The 21976-nt window shown below is 45.6% G+C and overlaps 1 protein-coding gene across 3 annotated transcripts in view; it reads right to left on the reverse strand.

Annotated features, from left to right (window-relative positions):
• The window catches only part of Pcif1 (Phosphorylated CTD-interacting factor 1), a 158029-nt gene that overhangs the window by 128924 nt on the left and 7129 nt on the right, over positions 1–21976 (reverse strand). For all 3 annotated transcript variants that reach the window (XM_075675779.1, XM_075675771.1, XM_075675789.1), the window contains exons 3-5: positions 13717–13925; positions 10981–11174; positions 4216–4370 (exon numbers count right to left, since the gene is read on the reverse strand). In XM_075675779.1, coding sequence (XP_075531894.1) covers positions 4216–4370; positions 10981–11174; positions 13717–13925 — 558 coding nt within the window. The remainder of the gene's footprint in view (positions 1–4215; positions 4371–10980; positions 11175–13716; positions 13926–21976) is intronic.

Below are 21976 nucleotides of genomic sequence, written 5' to 3' on the forward strand. Positions count from 1 at the left end.
ACTAGTGCTGCCATCGTTATCGCTCCTATGGTCCCACAGCACGTCGTCGTCCAGCGACATTCCACATTTGGCAAACGGCCGCACCACATCTTGTGGGATAGCAACCCACGCCGAATGCACCCAGCCACACGCAGCCGTCAGGGAGGCTCTTTTGAGAGGTCCGGTTCGCAGAAGTTTGTGGTCTTCTGTTGCCAGCTACTTGTACTCACGGCTGAGCAGGTCCTTAGAAGGTGAAGATCCGGGCTTGTTTCATGACCATGTCGCACTTCACTGGCAGGGACCGATTACACATTTCAGCGACGTATGCCGCAAGCTTGGCCTCCAGTCCCAAAAGTGTCCCGACTTCGGCCAGTGGGAAATTCTTCGCTTGCCGTCACAGGTGAAAATTTTGCTTCACTGCAGTCGCCACTCTCGCACCACCCGTTCAGAAACATCGAACTTGCGGCCCACTGTGCAGTAATTTGTTTCTTTGACGTAAAAGACACCAGCCCTCTTGAACGCTGCTGTGAACTAGGGCCGAATGTTTAGTGGGCCTAGAGCACTCATGACGACTGAGGAAGCATGGAAGTAGCACTTAGCCAGCAGTCGAGTCGAATGCGTCTAATTAGAGCTACAGGGAAAGGGAAACATGTGAGCGGTGTCTGCTCTTCCATGAACTATCGATACTCCCTGCAAGTTCCGCTGTTCGGGGGGTGCCGCCGCGAATGGAACAGCGGCACTTCCACAAACTATCGACACCACCCCATGAGTGTTGTGTGCACTGTAAAACTCTAAATAATGTTGAAAAACCCTTCCGAAAAGCAAACAAACGCGCGGGATAACGAAAACTACGGGTAGGGCCCTAGAGCAATCATAAAATTGTAACAACGTTGTAGCTCCCCTGATATCTCGTCGGTCTCGCTTTTTTGGCAGTGCCATGTTTTTGGTTTCGATTGCAAGTTGACCCCCCCACTTCAGATTTTTCAAATAAAAAAAAAAAAAAGGTCGACCTACAATCGTGTAAATACGGTATGTATGTGCATTTGTACAACAATCTGCGACTGAAGGAGAGCAGTAGTAGATTCGGCACGACATCCGAGCTTCGGCATGATGCGAGTCCTAGCTTGCACAACGCCACAATGCTCTTTGGCACGGCACCGAAATGATGTTGCTGTTGATGTGGTCAAGTAAAGCTCTTGCTTGGGATAGTTGGGTCATGCTTGAATGAGTAAAGGCAAGGCACAAAAGACAAGGACTGAAGAAGGACAAACGACAGGACCGGCGCCGCTCTTCCAAGCGCCCTCTGCATTTGCACTTCGAGGCCGTTGTTTTGATCTCTGAGGCTTGTTGTTCTGCCGGGCCGCCCGATGGGGACGACTTACAGCCGTGATTGCGCAACGAAAAGTAGAAAAAAACTTGTTAATCGATACGTACGTAATAACCTGGTATGGTTTATGTGGACACAAAATGCTTTATGTTTTATGTTTGCCGAGTCGGAGATTAGCCTTTACATTTAAAACGAAACTACTCTTCAAGGGGGTACAGTTTAACACGGTTTTACTGTAGTCACTTGTTGCAACATATTGGTAGCTTGTTGCAACATGCGAGAGCCAATATCTTCCTGCACCACTATATTTACGTGGTGGCCACTTCCAAGCGCAACATAAGATGCGGGAACATTACAAAATAGCGCTGTATCAAATGGGAACATAATACACAGGAGTCAATGGGATTTAGGTCGGGACCACGAAAATGCAACGTAGCAGCCGGGAAAATTTAACAGCGAGGAAGATATCACCAGGGTTCCACTGTGCACAGTCAGCAAGGGATTCTAGGTTACTGAAACAAACATTTTACCGTTAACCGTTAGTCTTAGTCCACAAGTCTTAGTCCACAAGTTGCGCTGTTTAAATGTGAATGAGAAGGTTGTTGAATGGATTAGGGAATATATAAGTTTAAGGTGTCAGTATGTCACAATAAACGGAGCCAAATCAAATGTAACTTCCATGTGACCCCTGTGGGATGTCGGGCGTCCCACAGGGGTCAGTTTTGGGACCGTTGCTTTTTCTTGTGTTAATTAATGACATATCAGAGAATATTACTTCCCACATGCGACTCTTCGCTGATGACTGTGTAGTCTACAGAGAAGTGAAAAATTCCCAGGATTCACTTGCTTTACAGGAAGACCTAAATACCGTATTTACATGATTGTAAGTCGACCACTTTTTTAAAATTTGAAAGTCTGAAGTTGGGGGGTCGACTTACAATCGAAACCAAAACATGGCCCCGCCAAAAACAGTGATACCAACGAGAGCTACAACGTAGTTACAATTTTATGTTTGCTCTATAGCCCTACCCATATCTTTTCGCTATCCCGCGTGTTTGTTCGCTTTTCGGAAGGGTTTTTCAACATTTTTGAGAGTCTTACAGTGGATGCAACAGTCATGGGGGGTGTCAATAGTTGATGGAAGCGCCGCTGTTCCCATTTGCGGCGACACCCTCAGAACAGCGGCGCTTGCGGGGAGTATCGGCAGTTCATGGAAGAGCAGACACCACTCGCGGGTTTCTCTTTCTCTGTTTAAAGGCACTGGTATTGGTTTGACCAACTTTTTGACGCGCTCCACTTGACTGCTGGCTACGTGCTACTTCTATGCTTCCCCAGTCGTCATGAGTGCTGCAGGCTCACTAATCGTTCGGCACTCGTTCACTGCAGCGTTCAAGAGGGCTGCCATCCTTTCGCCAAAGAAACAAATCACTGCGCAGCGGGCCGCAATTTCGATGTTTCTAAACGGGTGGTGCGAGAGTGGCGACTGCAGCGAAGCGAAATTTTCACCCTGTGGCGGCAAGTGAGAAATTTCCCACGTGCCTAAGTCTGGACGCTTTCCGGAGCTGTAGGCTAAGCTTGCGGCGTACGTCGCTGAAATGCGTGATCGGTCCCTGCCATTGAAGTGTGACGTGGTCATGAAACAAGCCCGGACCTTCGCCTTAATTTTAAGGTTCTGCTCCGCCGTGAGTACAACGAGTGGCTGGCGGCAGAGACTGCGAAATTACGCCAACCGGACCTGTCAAAAGAGCCTCCCTGACGGCTGCGTGTGGTTGGGTGCATTTGGCGTGGACTGCTGTTCTGCAAGATGTCCTGGTGCGGTCGTTTGCCAAATTTGAAATTTCGCTGGACCATGACGCGCTGTGGGACCGCAGCAACGATGACGATGGCAGCACTAGTGAAGACGAGTAGTCCAGTGACCATGTCAGCTACTATTAAATTTTCGTTATCGAATGCGCCCTCGTTCTTTTTTTTTTTTTTCGGTCAAGCGATATGGGGGGTCGACTCACATTCGAGTCGACTTACAATCGTGTAAATACGGTACATTGCACCGGTGGTGCGAACAGTGGCACATGAATATAAATTCGCAAAAAACAGTGCACATGTGTTTCACGAGAAAAAAGAATGTACCTAATTACGTCTATAACATAAACGGCCACTTATTGGAAACTGTTCTCGAATATAAGTATTTAGGTGTGTACATCACCTCAAAACTATGTTGGCATCGACATGTTGATTATGTTGCTGGGAAAGCATGCAAAATGTTGGGTTTTTTGCGCCGTAACACGAGAATGTTTCCGCAAGACTCTAGGGATTTACTATTTAAAACGTATATTAGGTCCTCGTTGGAATATGCTTGTACTGTATGGGACCCAGCGACAAAAACCGACAGACAAAAATTAGAAAGGATCCAGAACTTAGCGGCCCGCTATGTTTCTGGGAATTATAGTAGATACATTAGTGTGTCTGGCACAAAACAGGAATTCGAATGGGAACCCCTTGAAGTAAGAAGAAGAAAGCTAAGGCTTAAATTTTTTCATAACATATATTACAATAAGATTGCTATTCCTAAGGAGAAGTACATTTTTCATCCACACTATAGATCCGAGCGGGTTGATCATAATCATAAAGTGCGTGAATTCAGGTCAAGAACCGAAATGTTCAAGATGTCGTTTTTTTCCTCACACTGTTCGAGAATGGAATGCTTTATCTTCATTTCTTGTTAATATTACTGACAATGAAGTGTTTGCATTGTCATTGTGACTGCCCTTGTAATATTATTTTTTCTTTTGTACAACCCCACACTGTAATGCCACTGTGGCGCTGTGGGTAAATAAATAAATAAATAAATAAACCGTTCATTTATATTGCAAGCACGATTTAGCTCTAATATATGAATATTTTTAACTTGCCTTCTCTTGAGTGGCACATTTCATGATAGTTGTTTCGCAGACGGGTGGTGAGAGTAGAGCGCAAGTTTTCCACATCAGGGTGTGGCGGAGGCATTAGTGTTGGAGATCGTTCCCAGATGACAACATTCGTTGGCACTTCCAGATCAAATGGCCCACTACAGAAATAAAAATAAAATGAGCACTCAGGTGACTTCTCACAATGATCCTGAAGACGAGTAACAAACAATTCTGAGTAGTTTACCTTCATATCATACAATGTGTATGAAACACAGCACCTAGCGTACATAGATATAAGACTGCAGCAATGCTCAAGACTTACCAAACAATTCCTCTGGCGGTATTTTCGAGCAATCACTTTTGAGAGTAGTAGTACAAAATTCGCCAGATTTTAAGTGACTTGGCACTGAACATGTCGGCATATGTGGCAGATAGTATTTTTGGCACTACACCAAGCTCACTATCTTCACACAGCACAAGGTGTGCTTTTAGCTGTACACTATGCACAGCAAACCCTCCTTATAATAAAGCCACTTTACTTAAACTATCGCTTTATTCAAAATTTCCCTCATTCCCGACCCAAATGCATGCATTTAAAACTGGATTACTCGAAGCATATCACTAAGCTGCTCCACATAGAGACACTGTAAAGGGACGTGCGCACTCACGGCGGCGCTCAGCACCTTCCGCGCCGAGTGAAGTGTTCTGTGCCGGGCGAGCGAGCCTCTCCATCACCAGCTACGCCATCGCGCATTCTGCGCACTCTTTTCCTCCACGCTGCGCCCACATGTTATGAGCGGCAAGCGGGTGCACACTCACATCGGCGCTCAGTGCCTTTCGTGCCTAAGCCCCTTGAATTAACTAAAGGTAGCGACATTCCTCCTCTCGTGGCTTCCCGCCACACGTGCCTTCCCTCGCCACTCACCCTCTCAGCTTGTTCTTTTTGATCGTGCCAATCGCGCTGTGCAGCACGCCAATCATCATGATTGCTGGATCCACGATCACCGCAACTGCACACCGTGATCAAGAGCAACTGTCATGGCAACGACGCAAATGGAAACAAAAACACAAAGAAAACAAAAGGTGCGGCTGGCAGCGCACAGAAGCTGGTGCACTTGTTTCCGCAGAAACAGCACGAGTGCAACCACGTGAGTCCACTCCACCAACAGGAAGATGCGGACAGGCGCCGTACCTCCTCACCTGCCCTCCCTCACTGGCTCAGGCAGCAAGATAAAGGAATGTTGCTACCTTTAGTTTTATTCATAAGGCTTGTTCGCACCGAGTGAGAGAGCGACCCCCTCCGTTGGTGCACCCTTTTCCTCAACGCTGGGGCCGCATGTTATCAGCAGCACTGTCGAAGTAGTGTGCAATGAAACAGACAAGCGTTACTTCACGCCGCCTTGCACGTGCCCAGCATGCCCAAAGTCATCCAAACCAAGACTCTACTGGTTACCTGCGGCAGCTTGTGCAAAGGAACCAATCACAATTTAGAAATTCAATCGCGATCTGGCTCGATCGTGATCGAAAATGCACCGCATGATACCCGCATTAAGCTTTCAAGGAGTTGTGCTGTTACAGCTCTATTTTTTTAGCTTTTATGGAGTAGTCACTTTTATCGAATTACCACTTATATCAAATTTTATTGCCATCCCATTCACTTTGTTATAACGATGGCTTACTGTATTTTACGGACAAGAAAATATAAAAAGTTCAATAGTTTGTTATATTGAAGTTCATTATGTCGAAGTTTAACTGTTCATGTAATGCTATATTCAACAGGATGTCCCGTCCACTGACAAGCTTGTAAATGAGAAGCCATTGAAAAGTTGTCACATGTAGTGCACCATGACAAAGGCAGAAAATACAAAGGAACGGCACTTCATCAGATGCATGCAGTGTGTGTTCATTGAAGGAGCAAAGTGTAATACTTAAGCATTGCACACGTGGCTAAATAATGAACTGCATTACCAAAATCCAGACAACAAATTTGTAGGCTGTCTAGAGGCAAGGCGTCGTTACTGACTAGAAATTATTGAGCAGAAGTTAGCTGCTCCACGCATTCACTCAGGAACTGATTTCTTTGCATAAAAAACGTGGCTCGCCAGTTGCAAGATCATCTGGAACAGTCATCACTTTTTTCCTACAGACTCCAATAAGTTATGAATTATATTTGAACAAAAACGAACATTTAACAATTACAAATAGTGAATATTCTAATCAGACAACAAAGACTATTAAATTCATATATGAAATTTCTACTACAGTCGAACCTGGATATATTGAACCCGCATATTTCGAATTATTGGCTCTATCGAACACACAGATTACCCCCTTGAAAATACTATGTAAAAGTATAGGACAATTGCGTAGTATATCGAATTCCATTTTCGTCGGACATTCGATATATCAAACGCCGTGCCCCTGGAAGGTGCGCTTTTCCCAAAGACATTCGTGTCTAGTCCTCAGGGGAAAACATTTCTGCAGAGTCAGTCAGTAGGCTCCTCCTCTGCGCATGCGCGGCCATTGCCTAGCGACGGAGATGCAGAGCCTTTCCCCCGTTCTTGCGCCCCACCGGCGCGAGAGAGCTCACTCCTCCTCTACCGCCGGCGTGTGCATTGGGCAAGGGCATTGGAGCTCAGCGAAGAGAGTGCGCGGCATGGAGACGCGCCGACGTTTCCAAGCCACGCTTCCTGGGAAAAGGGAGAGAGAGATAGAGTGAGGAGTCGGCACGGTCGCTTGTGGGCCAGGGGAGAGAAGAGAGCCAGAGAGGGCTCAAAAAACGAACACAGTGCCTTCAACGGCATATTCCGCCGATCTTTTTCCCCGCTCTCTTCTTTCTTTTCCCTTTGTCGTTCCTTCGCAGCCCTGTTGACTGCCACTCGAACAGGCTTTGCTCGGACTGCTCCATCTGCGCATCGCGCGTTTTGTTGTGCGTACCTCTGTTTCAACGTGCCGTGTGTAGCGTGTGTGATTGCGGTCATCTGGTGAGCTATGGCATCAGCGGACATAAAAAAGAGGAAGAATCTGGACTTTGCAAGAAAGCTTGAAGTAATCCGGCATGTCAAGAATGGAGAAAAGAAGTCCTCTGTGGCAGACGCATTTGGCATTCCGCGGAGTACTTTAAGTATGTTGTTAAAAAACAAGCAGGATATCAAGCTTAAAGCAGGTGAGGAAAGTCGCTCGGGAGCGTGTCGTGTGCGCCCTGCTGCTTTTGACAAAGTGGAGAAGGCACTCTATATGTGGTTTCTTGAAATCCGAGCGAAAAATATTCCCATGGATGGCCCGATGTTAATCGAAAAGGCCAAATGGTTTGCTACGGCTCTTGGCGAAGAGAACTTTTGCGGTGGCACTGGATGGTTGCAACGGTTTAAAAACCACCACGGCATTGTAGGAAAGGCCATTTCAGGCGAAAGTGGTGCTGTCAGCAGCCAGTAGATGCAGCAGTGGCTTTCTGAGGAGTGGCCGAAGATCACTGAGAAATTTTCGCCTGCAGAAATCTTCAATGCAGACGAAACTGGTCTCTTTTGGCAAATGTTGCCGAATAAGACACTCGCTCTTCGTGGAACCTCATGCCACGGCGGTAAAATGAGCAAAGTGCGTGTGTCGGTGCTGCTTGCAGCCAACATGGACGGCTCGTGCAAGCTATGGCCATTCGTGATCGGGAAGAGCAAGTCACCGCGCTGTTTCAAGAACTATAAACAGCTTCCCGTCCGCTACGGCTGTAATAGGAAGGTCTGGATGACACGTCAACTTTTTGTTGAATGGCTGCAGGCTTGGGACGCTGAGTTGGGCAAGTCGGTCTGCCGAGTTTGCCTTCTGGTAGACAATTGTTCGGCCCATCAAACGACTTGCAAGCTGCAGCACATCGAATTGAAGTTTCTCCCGCCGAACACCACAGCGAGACTGCAGCCCCTCAACCAGGGTATCATAAAGGCATTCAAGGTAGGCTATCGGAAGCAACTTATTCAACGGCTCCTCATAAACCTCTGCATGGGAACCGATCTCAAGATTGACCTGCTCGGCGCGATCCAGATGATTACCGGTGCTTGGGGCGACGTGAAGCAGGCCACAGTAGCCAACTGTTTCGGCAAGGCAGGCCTTGAAGTGGCCGGAGATGAATGTCCGGAAGCTTTAGATGACGACGAGTGCTTGGAGGACGCATTCCGCGACTTGTCCTATCTCCTGGCGCCGTCCCGTCCGAAGTTACTGTTGATGACTTTATTAACGCTGACAGCGAAGTTCAAGCAGTAGCCGACCTCGTTGATGAGGACATTGTGGCCGGAATAGCTGGTGTTCAAGACGGCGATTCCAGCGACGACGAGGGCAACTGTGTTTTCGAAGAAACGCGTCCGTGCACAGCCACTGAACTGGCGTCAGCGTTCAGCCTGATTCGGTGCTGTTGCAGCGAAATGGAAGGCACTGGGCTCTCGCACCTGGACAGTCTCGAGAAGATTGAGACTAGTGTTTTAAACTTCATTTCCCAGAGGAAAAAGCAGCCCAAAATTAGTGATTTTTTTTTCCAGTGAAATAAGTGCTTTCAATTTGGTGCACATGCTATGTGATTCGCGGCTGTTCCAATCGGTAAGTCACAATTCTTTATGATCGCGAGTGCTTTTTTGGCCTATATCTGTATATCGAATTTTCGCTATATCGAACTATTATCCGATCTCCGTTGAATTCGATATTATCCGGGTTCGACTGTATTCCTAAATCCCAAGTTTATAGTTTTCATGGTCTAAAGGCCATTTCTGTGAGCTGAGGAACCGATCATGACCATTTATCAATTAAAACTTTGTTCATCGCACCAGACACATCAGCAAGTTCCAGATATATATAAGCATGTGTCCTCAAACACTATTTTCTACTAAAAACATGCAAAATTTATGGCTGGTTGTCAACACTGAAAAGTGCAGCACACATTCAACTTGCCTGAATTGATTCCTGGCCTTTTGTACCTTGTCACTATATGGAGTTCCAAACAGCACTTCTTCAAAAGCTTTATACTACACACCATTCTTGATCACACCGAGAGATGTCACATGAGATGCCCTTGATGGTTTTTATGCATATTACACGCAGAGCATTAGCTGCATCACCCCAATTAGCTGGGCCACCTACTACCTTGCTATTAGAGCAACCTCTGCACACGTCCACCTGGCATTGCTATGACTTCAAAGGTACAGAATAGGTGTATATTCGGTGTTGAGAGGAACAATAGCAATACTGTAGAACTATGTCATGAGTCAATAAAGAAAGAAGTAGAAGAAAGAGCAGAAGATAAGAAGAGGACATGAAAGCATGAAGAGTCGGTGGAAAAAATAAAGAAAAAAAAATAGGTTAGAAAATAAGAGCGTCTGAATAGAAAGAATACAATATACGAAAGAAGAAGTGCAAAAGTGCTTGCAGAGCTACGTGGCCAACGGGAAAAGAGACACGTAGCCGAAGAGAGCTGCCCAGCTACGTTCTGGAATGACGAGGGGCAGAAGCAGCTGGAGGCCGGACAGGGCGGGTAGAGCGCGGAGACAGCCGCAACCCATTGGAAGGTGCTCTTCAGCTGCCGCGGCCGCGACTCGCGAGCTGAGTGGGCGCGCCACCAGAGACCGCACAGCTACAGGCTGATGGAGCCATTTCCTGGCCTACCTGCGGCTACGATCCGCAGGCTAAGAGGAGTCGACCGGCGATCCAGGCGCCTCAGTCACTCCACTGCCCTGACTTCCTGACCCGGTCAACCATGGACCGAACGTCGGACGCAGCGACAAATAGGCGACGCGGCTATCTTGAACTATATTTTGAACTTCATAACACGTCGTGTGTAAGGATTTTAGATAACCTTCTCAATTAACTCACTTTGTGGATAGCTTGTCGTGTGTTAGGTTTTCTGCTATTGGGTTTGTAATGCGTGCTTTCTTGATATATGTATCTTTTTTATGCTCAGGACCCATAAAGGCTTTTCCTAACTCAAACGTTCGTTGCGTCGTGTTTACCACCACGAGACTTAACAAACTAACAACTTATAAGTACCTTGGGCTGCACCTTCAGTGCGACTTAAAATGGCTTCACCATATCGACCTCAATCTTGCGTCTTGCTAACCGCTCACTTCGCCTTCTTAAACGTAACCTCAAACATGCCCCTATCCACGTAAAAAAGCTTGCTTATGCTACTCTAATACGCCCTAAAATTGAATATGCTGTGTCAATTTGGGACCCCGCTCAGGCCTACATTATCCCTAACATCAAGTCCTTGCAAAGCCATGCTGTTAGTTTAATTTTTTCAGACTACTCATCCTATACAAGCGTCCCAGAACTAAAAAATGTTCCGAACTGGAACACCTATCGTATCCCTGTAAACTTGCTTGTTTAAAACTTTTCTATAAGCTTTATCACCATCGATCCTTTCACAATAATCTCTTTCAGTCACCCCATGTCATCTTTTCAAGACGTGATCATTCTTTTGAAAGTTAAACGCGTAAAATGCCATTCATCCTCTCATGCCAACTCATTCGTCCCTCGCACCATCATTCAGTGGAATAATTTGCCATCACACATCACCACAGAAACCAACACAAAAAAATTTCAAGGTTTACTTCGCTGTGATGGAAATGTGTAATAATATATTTTTTTTTTGTTCATCCTTTCCTCTCGTATTATGCTTTATGTTTTTATTGCTGTTTTTTATTATTGCTCTATATCCCCCCCATCTAATACCCTCCCTGTAAGGGCCTTTAGGGGTAGCATGAATAATAGCTGCCTCGAACAGCTAAGCATTACCTAAGCACAAATTTCTTGGCTGCTGCTGGATTAGCATCATCAGATGCTCGTCGTTTGTCAGCTCGAGGCAGAAGCACTGGGCTGGACGCTGGTGGTGGAGATGGGAGAAGAATGTGCGACGGTCCAGGCGGGGTTCCTGGATCCACAGGGGTTGGAGGTCCCTGGATTCCCAGTGGGTCAGTAAGGGGGTCATACTGTAACCAGTTTAAAGAAACCATATTTTACTCGTTGACATATATTGAGAAGTTGCATGGACAAGAAATTTTCTACTCGAAGAAAATATATGCCCAGCCTAACAACTTAAATGGTAGCTTATGTTACATGAAACATCCTGCGACAGACCATGTTTGGTGTTAGTGCATATGGTGAAAAATACGAGGGACATTCCAAAAGTAAGTTTCATCATTTATTTTCGCACACAAACTTTATTGCCAAAAAAAAATATACACTATGGCATCATGAACTATACGACTTGCACTATTTTTCCACATATTCGCCACCGACACTGAGACATTTGTTGTAGCGTGGAATCAGTTTGAAGAAACCACTCTGGTAAAACTCGGTGCCCTGCAATGCAAGGCCTGAGATATGACCTCTTCACCATGCCCTCTGTAGGCGTTCATGGATGACAGACACACTAGTCCCATGTGCCCATTCATATTGGATAACAGCATGCACTTCCATTAGCAACCATGTTGTCAGCACAAGTCTGTCTGCCATCGTGATTTGTACTCGAATAACCTTGGGCATGCCGGTCTGCTGCTCTCTGGCACTCTGCATATATGACTTTCCTTCCGTTGTTGAACCAGCAACGGGTATGGATTCTTATGGCGATTGTTTGCTTCAGCTGGTGTACCATCTTCTTTTTCAAAAACATGACGACACTTACTTTCGGAATGTTCCTCATATATGCCAGCGTAGGTACCTTTCACAGAGGATCTTGCACTTATGAAAGGCAATCCAAAAGTTCCTGGAAATATGCTACCCTGCCTTAATGAATAGTGGCACACTGCTCCAACTACCTAAGCTTCGGTTGGTAAGCTAACTGCATTCATTCACATCCTCCGCAATTGTTTTGCTCTTGTGATTATGTTTTGCATTAGTCTTGATGGTGACTTTAAAGAACAAAGAATCCATAACAAGCTTTGTTTCCAACTGGGAAATATGTAGCCAAGACGCACCGAACACTAAAGCAAGCAGTTATAGAAGTTCTGGGTCACAGCCAAGCTTACAAGTGGTTTAATTGATTAATGTCTGGCAGATCATCCAGGGAGGATAATAAATACTTTGAACACACTTCAAGTGGCATAACCAACACAAATGTGACATAGTTTGTGCAAAGATAAATAAAGATCCTCACAAACCAAGTTTTCTGAAGCCCCTGATTTGTCATATAAGGGCTGCCTCCAAACTTTGACAGATGAATTGGAAATGTGCTGTATCACAATGAATCAAAATTTGTGCCCCCTCTCCTTGTGACACAGCATATACACATGCGTAAGGATGAAATAAACAAAAACAAAGTAGTATGTGCACATACACACATAAACAGACATGTATGCAACTCACTACGGCCAATAAGAAGCAACATCAACACACGACAACTACGGCAAATCAGATGTGAATGAATGACGTTATTTTCACTAGCCAAAACATTCAGACAAGCTCTTTGCTTAATAAATTAGAGGGCAATCTAGCAGGCGAGCAGCATCCCCCTCCATTAAGGTAGGACACACTTTCCCAAGAACTGCGGATAACCTCTTGCACACTGCCTGTTGGGAAGGGCAAGGGCGGCTGAAGGTTCTAATGCACTAAAAAAAAATTCATTTTCTATGAGCACTAGTCACTTATTTTCTTTTTTTTTATATACAGTCAACACCAAATCACATGAACTGAATCAGTGGCAGTCGGAAATAAGCAGCTGGCATGGTTACAGAACAAATGACATGTTTTATGCATTTAGATAATAGAATGCAAGCTAATTTGTGGTTCTGGTGGTTGAATGTCACCAGAGGAAGTTGCTGCTACAATGTAGGGCATTTTATGACAGCTCATAATGATACATAGATGTGATAGTCTGTTATTACAATAAATGCGACTTATTCTCAATCTTATACCGCACAGACTCGTATAAGGGCCGCACCGGTGTAAGGGGCGCACCCATAACTTGGTAGCCCAAAATTTTGAGAAAAAAATTTAAACAGAGAAGCAATCCTAACAGTACACCAATGCCGTGTACGTGCATCGATGAATTTTCGCTCAGTGCATACTTCCACATGCCGCTACTAGATGGCGAGAGCTGCATGTTGACCTCCGAGGCAATGGTACATCCAGGGATCCGGGGTGTGCACAAGACTGCACCAGCACCATTTTTACTAGAAGGTTTGGTCTGAGTGTAAATCACCAAAATTGTGAGAAAAAGAAAGTGTGGCCCTTAAAAGAGTCTATGGGGTATTTTCCTTTTCAGGTTAATGATTTTCAACTAATAGTAGCATATTCATCACTAAACGAGGTTGACATGCCGAATGCACATACTAAAGCTTGACAGCAGCACGTCAAATTGTAGGAATGATGCAGATGTCTACCAGATCTTGTAACAGACGCTGAACTCAGTGCAAGCATCCACTGCATTGATATGGTACGCTTAACAATTCACAAAATTACCTTTCAGAATGATACAGTGCTCAACAGTCAGCAGTGTCAGGTTTTTGATGATTAGCAAAGCTCAACATTCACCTGGGCTGGTGTGCTGAGCCGTGGCATTTCCCACAGAGACTCATTTGTGAGCTTGTTGAAGAAGTAAGGCCGACCTTCACGCTTGCTCCAGAAGCGCCGCCATCCCACTTGCAGCAACTCAGCCGGCAAGTCATGCACAGGATCTGGACCAACAGTCTGTGGTGGTGACAGGAATGGCGTCGTCTGCCCTACTGGGACATTTTCCACACCTGAATCCACGGTGTCAGATCAGTCAAGATACACTTTTCCACTACTGTGAAATAAATGGATACCGATACTCTGAATCTACAAGTCAATTGTGACTGCGTAATATGCTCAGGTGACAAAACATTTTTTATTGACTTTTAGGCCACTTCAAAAACAAGGCTGTGTCCCCAAGCATTTTCAGTATGAGCTTGTGCGCGCAAACCGAATTTGAATAGACGACCCTCGATATAACAAAAATAAAATTTAGTTGGTCATGTTTCATTTCAATGAAGTATTCTCCTGTCCTGGTATAATGAAATCAAAATGCAGTTACAGCAAAGCAAATTTTTTTTTGCATTTGCCTCAAAATATATATTCTGGTAGAAAAAATGATGTCTACCAATTTTGTGGACAACCAATTTTCTTTTTTTTAACCTGCATGATACCTGCAACACCATCAATCTAACCCAAGCACAAATGTACACAGACAATAACCGAAATTTCAGACATCAACCACACGTGTATTGCCGCAAACATGACATGGCAGGAATAATTTGACCGCCATGGGCTTAATCAAGTATGGATCCATGCGCAATTCCCTCCATGTACAAAAACTATGTTGGCGACGTGCATGTTTTATTGTGATAGCAATTATGACACTCTACGCGAATTTTCACAGTCCTCGTCAGCATCACCGTGATGTTCTGTATAAATCCCAAGAGCAATAACATTGCGGCTGCAAGCTGCGGGTGTGAATGAAAGCATTGGATGGTGAGCCGAGAAGGATGGTGACTCAATCTTGTGCATGCAAGGGAGGAAGCACAAAGTCTTCAATCGCACTCAAGGCAGCAGGTTGGGGTGGGGGGGGGGGGGGGAGGTTCTACTCCCGTGGCAGCTGCATATGGCGCACAGACATGAGGGCTCTATCTTGAAAGCAATCTGCAGTGGGTACAGAGCCTATGTGCACCGAGTGCTGATGGCTTCGTGTGCACTGCATTCCCTCTGCCTGGCTCGCATTGAAGCGAGAGAGCTTCGTGTGCACTGTGTTCTCTCCGCTTAGTTCGCGTTGAAGCGAGACCGAGGGGGAGGTAGGGGAAAGAAATTTCAAAAAAAAGAAAAAATTTAGCCTTCTTTTTTTGGATTACAGCAATGTCAGAAAAAACTCCGTGAATGGCTGCCAGTAAAGTTATTGGTCATAAGTTATTCGCTCGGCGATTGTACTGTGATGGAAGATGGTATGTAGGCACGCGTATAATTAACGAACATGTACCACATGTCCGGCAACAGTGGCCCATTTGCACTTTTATTATCCTTCACCACATAACACTGCTGTACTACGGCAAAGCTGACTTAAAGGAACCAGTCATTAGGCAACGTATATTTGACCTATGCTACACGTTTACTCCTCAACGCATGCTTTGATGTGAACAGAGCTACTGCTACACTGGCTGCGCACAAGACTTGGATTTAAATCTGACTTCGGCTAGCTACCTGGCACACAAGGCCAACGACGCGGTTGTGGCTGCATGGCGTGTTTTTAACATGAAAGTGTTTCACACTGGGGTCCACTCAGGGGTGAATCCAGGTGCCTACGTTGTGGGGGCGCGGTTGTTTAATGTGGTTTGGATGGGGGGGGGGGGGGCATTGCGCAACTAACCAAATGCTCATGTGACCAAATGTTCATGATTTGTTCTCAGTTGCATCCTTAGTGCATTTTGCATCAACAACATTTTCCAGACAACTACGTGGTCAGTCTGAAAACGATTTATTGACACCGGTAGGCATGTTCAAGCCTTGTAACAGAACTAAAAACTAACTACTGTAAAGGGACAGAACAGGGAAGCACAAATCACACTTAACCTGTTCACTACTGAAAAAAAAATGCAGACTAGAAAAAAAACATTTTCAACATTTCATTTGAAATGGTTTAGCAAGTGCAGACAAAAAAAATTGTGAAAAGATTTTCATATTCAAATGGTACAAATGAGCGTCCACAAATACGGACATTAGTTGGGAGCATTGTAAAAATAAAATAAAATGTTACCCTTGCAGGCGCAAGAAAACATTGAATTTCATGCACCAAACTCTTGACTTTGCTTTGCAATGTTTGTTCCTGCAACGCATTTTCAATTTTATTAAATTCTGGGAAGTGGTCAAAACCATTTTCTCATGTGACCGTGAGGGAAGCTAGGCTGGTCTGGTCACTGGAGCTGCTGGTCTACTTTCGTACCTTTATTACGTGGTACCATTTCAATTTGGGTTAGATCTGGTTAATGTTTTGGCTATATCCTGCTTAAAAGACAAGAGAACCACCCTTCTTTTTATTATAGGTGCAAAGCTGTTGTGTCACGACAGCACTCGACCCATGCATTGCAGACAGAAATGTAGAGAAAATGTGTGAGCATTCTAACGACCCATTTCCAAAATTCGACCTTCGTCCTAGCATATTAAATGCACCTGTCGTTGAGGTCCACTCCCCTCATCAATTGGTTATATTCTGATACACTTCCCAGGTGCAGTAGTAATATTTTTTTCGTTTCATCCTTCGACCAACACTTGCATGAAGACATGAGGTTTATTCCAACAGCACTGGAAAACGAATTTACGCCTTTGTTATCTTTCCATTTGACCAGACACACATTTCTGTTCCCACATACGAGGGACGTTGATTCTCCGCGGCTTACTTTGCTGTCATTGGGATGGTTTATAGCAACATCCTCAGTGCGGTTTAGATTTACTCTTCCAAGCATGAACTTTTGCTCTTGAAGTAAGCAATCAAAAATATTCAATGCAATAAAATATCTAATCGTAAAAATATGCGACTGCTGCACAGTTATCTCCACAAGCTGTATTAAGACTGCACCACCTAGGCCATTTTCTTTCATGTTATCAGAGAAGTCTGTACCTTTCCCAGTGTATATAAAAAAATCAAGCACAAACCTATCTGGAGAGGTTAAAACAAAATCCGCGAGATAACATGCTGTGAAACACAAAAAAAGGCACTAAATCTCCACACCGACAATTTCTGTCCACAAGTGGGGCACCGAGTGCTTCTACATTCACAACTTCTTTCCATAAATGTGGACGTGCTTTCAACATGTCTGATAAATGTGAATTTTGGCTTTCATGCATTGAAACTTTGTTACGTGATTTACAAAGGACAGTGCCATAAATTTTACCCACTGTATTCCATATACAAGAAATATTAATTACACCTTGCAACTTGCAAGGTGCAACTTGCACCTTGGTCGCTGTGTGCTGCGCGAGTTGGTTGCCGTCAATTTGTTTTATACCAGCCACTGAAGGTGACTTGTGCTGCCCTCTTTTGGAGCATGAGTAAAGCACACTCTGTGCGATGAACAGCACGAGTTTGAATGCCACTGAATGGTTTCCAAATTTATTAATACTGAAAGGTGGCTCGTACCAGTACAGACTCCTAGCATAGCAGTGCAGAGTAAGGGAGCACGTGTCTCTGAGTAAAGGGGGGAGAAGGGAAGGCTTCCTCCTTACTGCTGCGCTGATGGCCCCGCTTATTTAAACGACCTTCTACTCTCTGAAGGGGCAAAATTGGAGATGGAGAGGAAGCGATTAGCTCACTTCCAGAGAGACAGCGGTTGCGTTAGCCAGTTTCGCGCCTAACTGGTAAAAGTGAGGGGTGCTTTGCTCACCACAGACAGCAATGGTAGCGACAGCGGCCTAAAAAATTCCACATGCCAAAAAATTGCTGTCAAGAGAGGTGGAAGGGGATTAGTTAGTGACATGGGGCGGGGAGGAGAGAGGGAGATCGCCACCCCCCCTGGATACATCACTGGGTCCCCCATTAACTTTCTGTAATGGATGTGACATCGGCGCGAATGCATAAAATATGCTCTCTCTTGACAGGGATGGCACTATCATCTAGGAATGGTGAAGCAAAGTACTGCATCGTGACACCAACAAATGCCAACAGTGAGCACTTCGGTAGTTTCAGCGCCACGGACACCCCAACGCGGGGTAGCCTGGTGTAGGCCTCATGCTGAGGTGACGACACAGTTTCCGCACATGGTATGTCTTTCAAGTCTGATTAGCCTGTTACACGTCATCACCTATGGTGTGTAGCTCCAACATGCATCAGCAGCACTTGCAAGCCGCCTACTGCTTCACTTACGATGGCACCAACTAAGTAAACTGCTGAGTAAGGCGGCGCAGAAAGGCAATGATGTCGAGAGGCGAATTTTGCTTTGGTCGGACAAGAGACAAGCCAGCACGAAGCAGAACGCAGAACTTAAGTGACTCGCCAAGACACTACGGACCAAAATGCTCGTACCTTTGCCATAGCAACTCGCCAAGAGGACGGCGTGCGCCAAGCAAACTTGCAGCATGGTCACCGACCCACAAGTTGTGCAACTCAGCAACTCTCTTTCAGTGCAGCGAACCACGAGTTCACGAAGCAAACATGCAACAGCTTCTGTGAAAACATGTTTCACTTTCATGCTATATCAATTCCTATGAAAGAGGGATCAACCATGATTTTATGATTATTATTATTTTATGAATATTTTATTTCTTTTTATTTGCAGTCGGTCAGGGGCAGTTTTTCGGGAGATTTATGGCCATGTGCATACAATCAGAAGAATTGGTCAGAGTTCAGGAGTGTCCCGAACAAATCGGGAGAGTTGGCCAGTATGCAGGTGGGTTGTAATGTCAAAGAATAGGCAGAGTGGTCAACAAATTATGCAACTGCACAGAGTCTTCATCACATTTAGATGACCAGGCGGACATGACCTGGCTGACTGCGAGCAGATTTGTCAAAAGTGCAATGATGGTCACAAAATTGTGCACAAGTTAAATGATGAAAATAGGAACACAGGCATATGAAACTTTGGAGGGCCTTGATATATGCTGGCTTGGGATATGCTGCTACTGCGTGAAGCTCGTCGGGATCAAGAAAGATGCCGTCTATTGAAATAATGTGACCCAAGATGGCTAACTTTCAAGCAGCAAAACGGCACTTGTTGAGGTTGAGCTATAGGTAGGCAGAAGTGACACAGGTCAGAATGTTGTGCAGACGAACAAGGTGTGTCAAAAAATCAGGAGAACACAACTATATCATACAAGTAATATAAGCATGTCTTCCATTTGTAGCCGCGAAGTATAGTAACGATCATAAGCTCAAAAGTAGCGGGTGCATTGCAGAGTCCAAATGGCAGGACCTTAAACTCGTACAGGCCATCGGGAGTGATAAACGCTGTTTTTAGGTAGTCAGATTCAGCCATTGGAACCTGCCATATAGAAAGTGCAGGTCCAAGGAAGTGAAGTATTCTGCATGTTGCAAGCAGTCAAGGGCGTCATTGATCCGACGTAGTGCGCAAACATCCTTCCTTGTAATCTTGTTTAGACAGCAATAACCAACAAAAACTAACCGAGCCATCTTTTTTCTGCACAAGGACCACAGATGATGACCAAGGACTTTGGGAAGGCTGAATGACTCCGTGAAGCACCATGTCGTACCATTGCTTTCTAATAATTCAGCGCTCTCCCATAGTAATGTGATAAGGGCGATGTCACAAGGGGGCATGTAAACCAGTGTCTATGTTATGAGACGCAGTTGCCGTGCGATCCAACGATGTCCGATGACAGTCAAAGGAAGAGACAAACTTTTGTAGGAGATCTAGAAGTTGGGCATGGTGAGCCGGAGAAAGATCAGCGTTGATGGTGGAGTCGAACATGGTTGGAGGCAATGGGCTAGGGACAGAAGTGTTGGCACCAACGTGACTACGCGCAGAGTCATCAGGACATCAATATCTTCAACCCAGCCGACCTCATGAACATGTCTTGAGGTCTCGTCACTCAGTAAAATGATTGAATATGAGTAGTGGTAGGAAACCAGCATCATTGTGGCCCCGGAGGCAACAGTGAGGAGGGCAAACAGGAGAAAAATGCCTTTGCATTAAGCAAACACATCAGGTGGTGTCAATATTACAGTGGCACCTAGTTTCGCAGCACATGACAGGGCAACAAGCACTGACATTTACGGGGGTATGTTTGTGTTGGCACAAATGAAGAGTTTGCTTGTACTGAGACAAGCGCCGACCGATGGTAAGCCACAGAGTGACAAAAGCGCCACTTCCACACAAGAACAATAGATGACAGTCTTGTGAAACAACAGACAATTTCATCTGAAGATGAGGTCACGAGAGCAGGAGGGCAACATAAAAAACTCAATGTCAATGTGCAGAACATCTTGGATGATGGCACAGACTGTGCACAAGGCTGATGGATGAAAATGCTGCGGGCTACCAGTGGAGAGTACCATGCCACAAAGTGACATAACTTTTTTGAGCTTGCGAAAATTATTTTCGTCGATGAAAGAAACAGCGGCCACGGTATCAACAAGTGCTAGTGCAGTGGCTCCCTCAACATATACACTACATTAATGACACGTTGCAGTGAAAACAGAAGTCTTGTAGAGATTTAAACACTTGCAGTTCTTGCCTCCAGAACTGCACTTATCAGTTTCCCTCGACAGTAAGGGGACGACAATGCATAGGCAAAAGCGACCGTCAATGAGGAGGAGGAGAACAAAGAGTGTTCTGGCGGCGATCAGAGTCGAAAGCTCTTGGTGAAGATTGAGAAGTGGTGGTGTGTTGCAGCACGTAGCTAGGCGGATCGAAGGGGCCATGGGTAGCCGGAATGCGGTGGCGACAGAAGAGCACAAAATGACCGGCAATTCCACAGGTGAAGCAGATGGGTCAGTTGTCTTGTGTGTGCCATGTGTCTGCAGGACGATAAAAAGCTACAGTGACTGCCTCAGAATAGGAACTAGAGCTGGACGCATGGGGCGCTAAGAAGGAAAATGCCGGAGGGGGTTGTGCTATCACTGCGGTCCATTTAAGCAGCGGAGGTGGGAGACGGGGAGGGTAGTCGGCATAGGATAGCGGCGCAATCACAGTAGTTGCTGGGTGAATGGTAGGAACGGCAGGAGTTGCCTCAGAAATTTGGGTTTGGATGGCTTGCTATAGGGCCGAACTCGAAAGTTGCGGCAGGCTCCTGTCTGTGAGGCAGCAGTGAGAACTAGCAAGCCAGCTCCTCTCTAAGGAAATCTTTTATGTGACGAAAGAGCAAGGAGGGGTCGGGGTGGCAGGTCCGCTCAAGATCCGCTTGCAGTACGTTTTGGCGGGCGACGGTGCATTGGCGGCACAGCTCATCAAAGCTCTAACATAGGCTGATTTCCTTCGAGAATGTGCTTGATCTTCTCATCCTCTGTCATGATGGGATTCATGCAGTTGCAGAAGTCGAGCACATCCTCAGTGTAGCCGGGAAATGTCTCACCCAGCTGATGTGCTTGCTGGCATAGACGCTGTTCGGTGCAAAGGTTACGTACTGTGGGCCATCCAGTCACTTCACTAAAAAGAGTCTTAAACGTGGACCTGCTCATAATATCAGATTCATAATTTTTAAACCAAAGGGTGGCAACGTCAATGAGGTAAAATATGTTGTTCAGCTACATCTGGTTGTCCAATTTGTTATGGATTCTCAAGTGTTCATACGATAATAGCCAGTCTTCCAGTCTTCCACGTCGTGTTCTCCGGTAGCGCTGAAAATGGCCGGATCCCACTGGCGAAGTACAGCAGCACAAATGATAGGGGCTGCTGCTGTCAGCTCAGTCTGCACGATGGCTGCATTGGGCATGGTGTTGGAAAACCTGGTGGGCAATATCCAAGTGCGTAGCTCCAGGACAAGGCAGGGGATCCCGGCACTTCCACCAAAAGTAATAAGGTTTACTATAAAAACGATAACTGCTCGAAGGTACAGCATAGTGAACAATATGTGTGAGCAACCCGGGCTCTCACACAATCTCGTGGCACGGGTATTCTTCTTTCTCAACACACCAGTGACAACACAGCTAGGGGCACGTCTGCATCATTACACAAAGAAAGTAACTAAAAAAAACAGAAACACCACATCGAGCACGCGATTCCAACTACAGACCTCCCAATCGCAAGTGCAGAACTGTGACCGTTACACCATAAAATATAGACAGACAGCATGTTTCTTCCAGAGTATTTATGCGCTGTCATGTAGTGCAGCTCAG

The sequence above is a fragment of the Dermacentor variabilis genome, chromosome 1 (genome assembly GCF_050947875.1).
Source record: "Dermacentor variabilis isolate Ectoservices chromosome 1, ASM5094787v1, whole genome shotgun sequence".
Classification (NCBI taxonomy): domain Eukaryota; kingdom Metazoa; phylum Arthropoda; class Arachnida; order Ixodida; family Ixodidae; genus Dermacentor; species Dermacentor variabilis.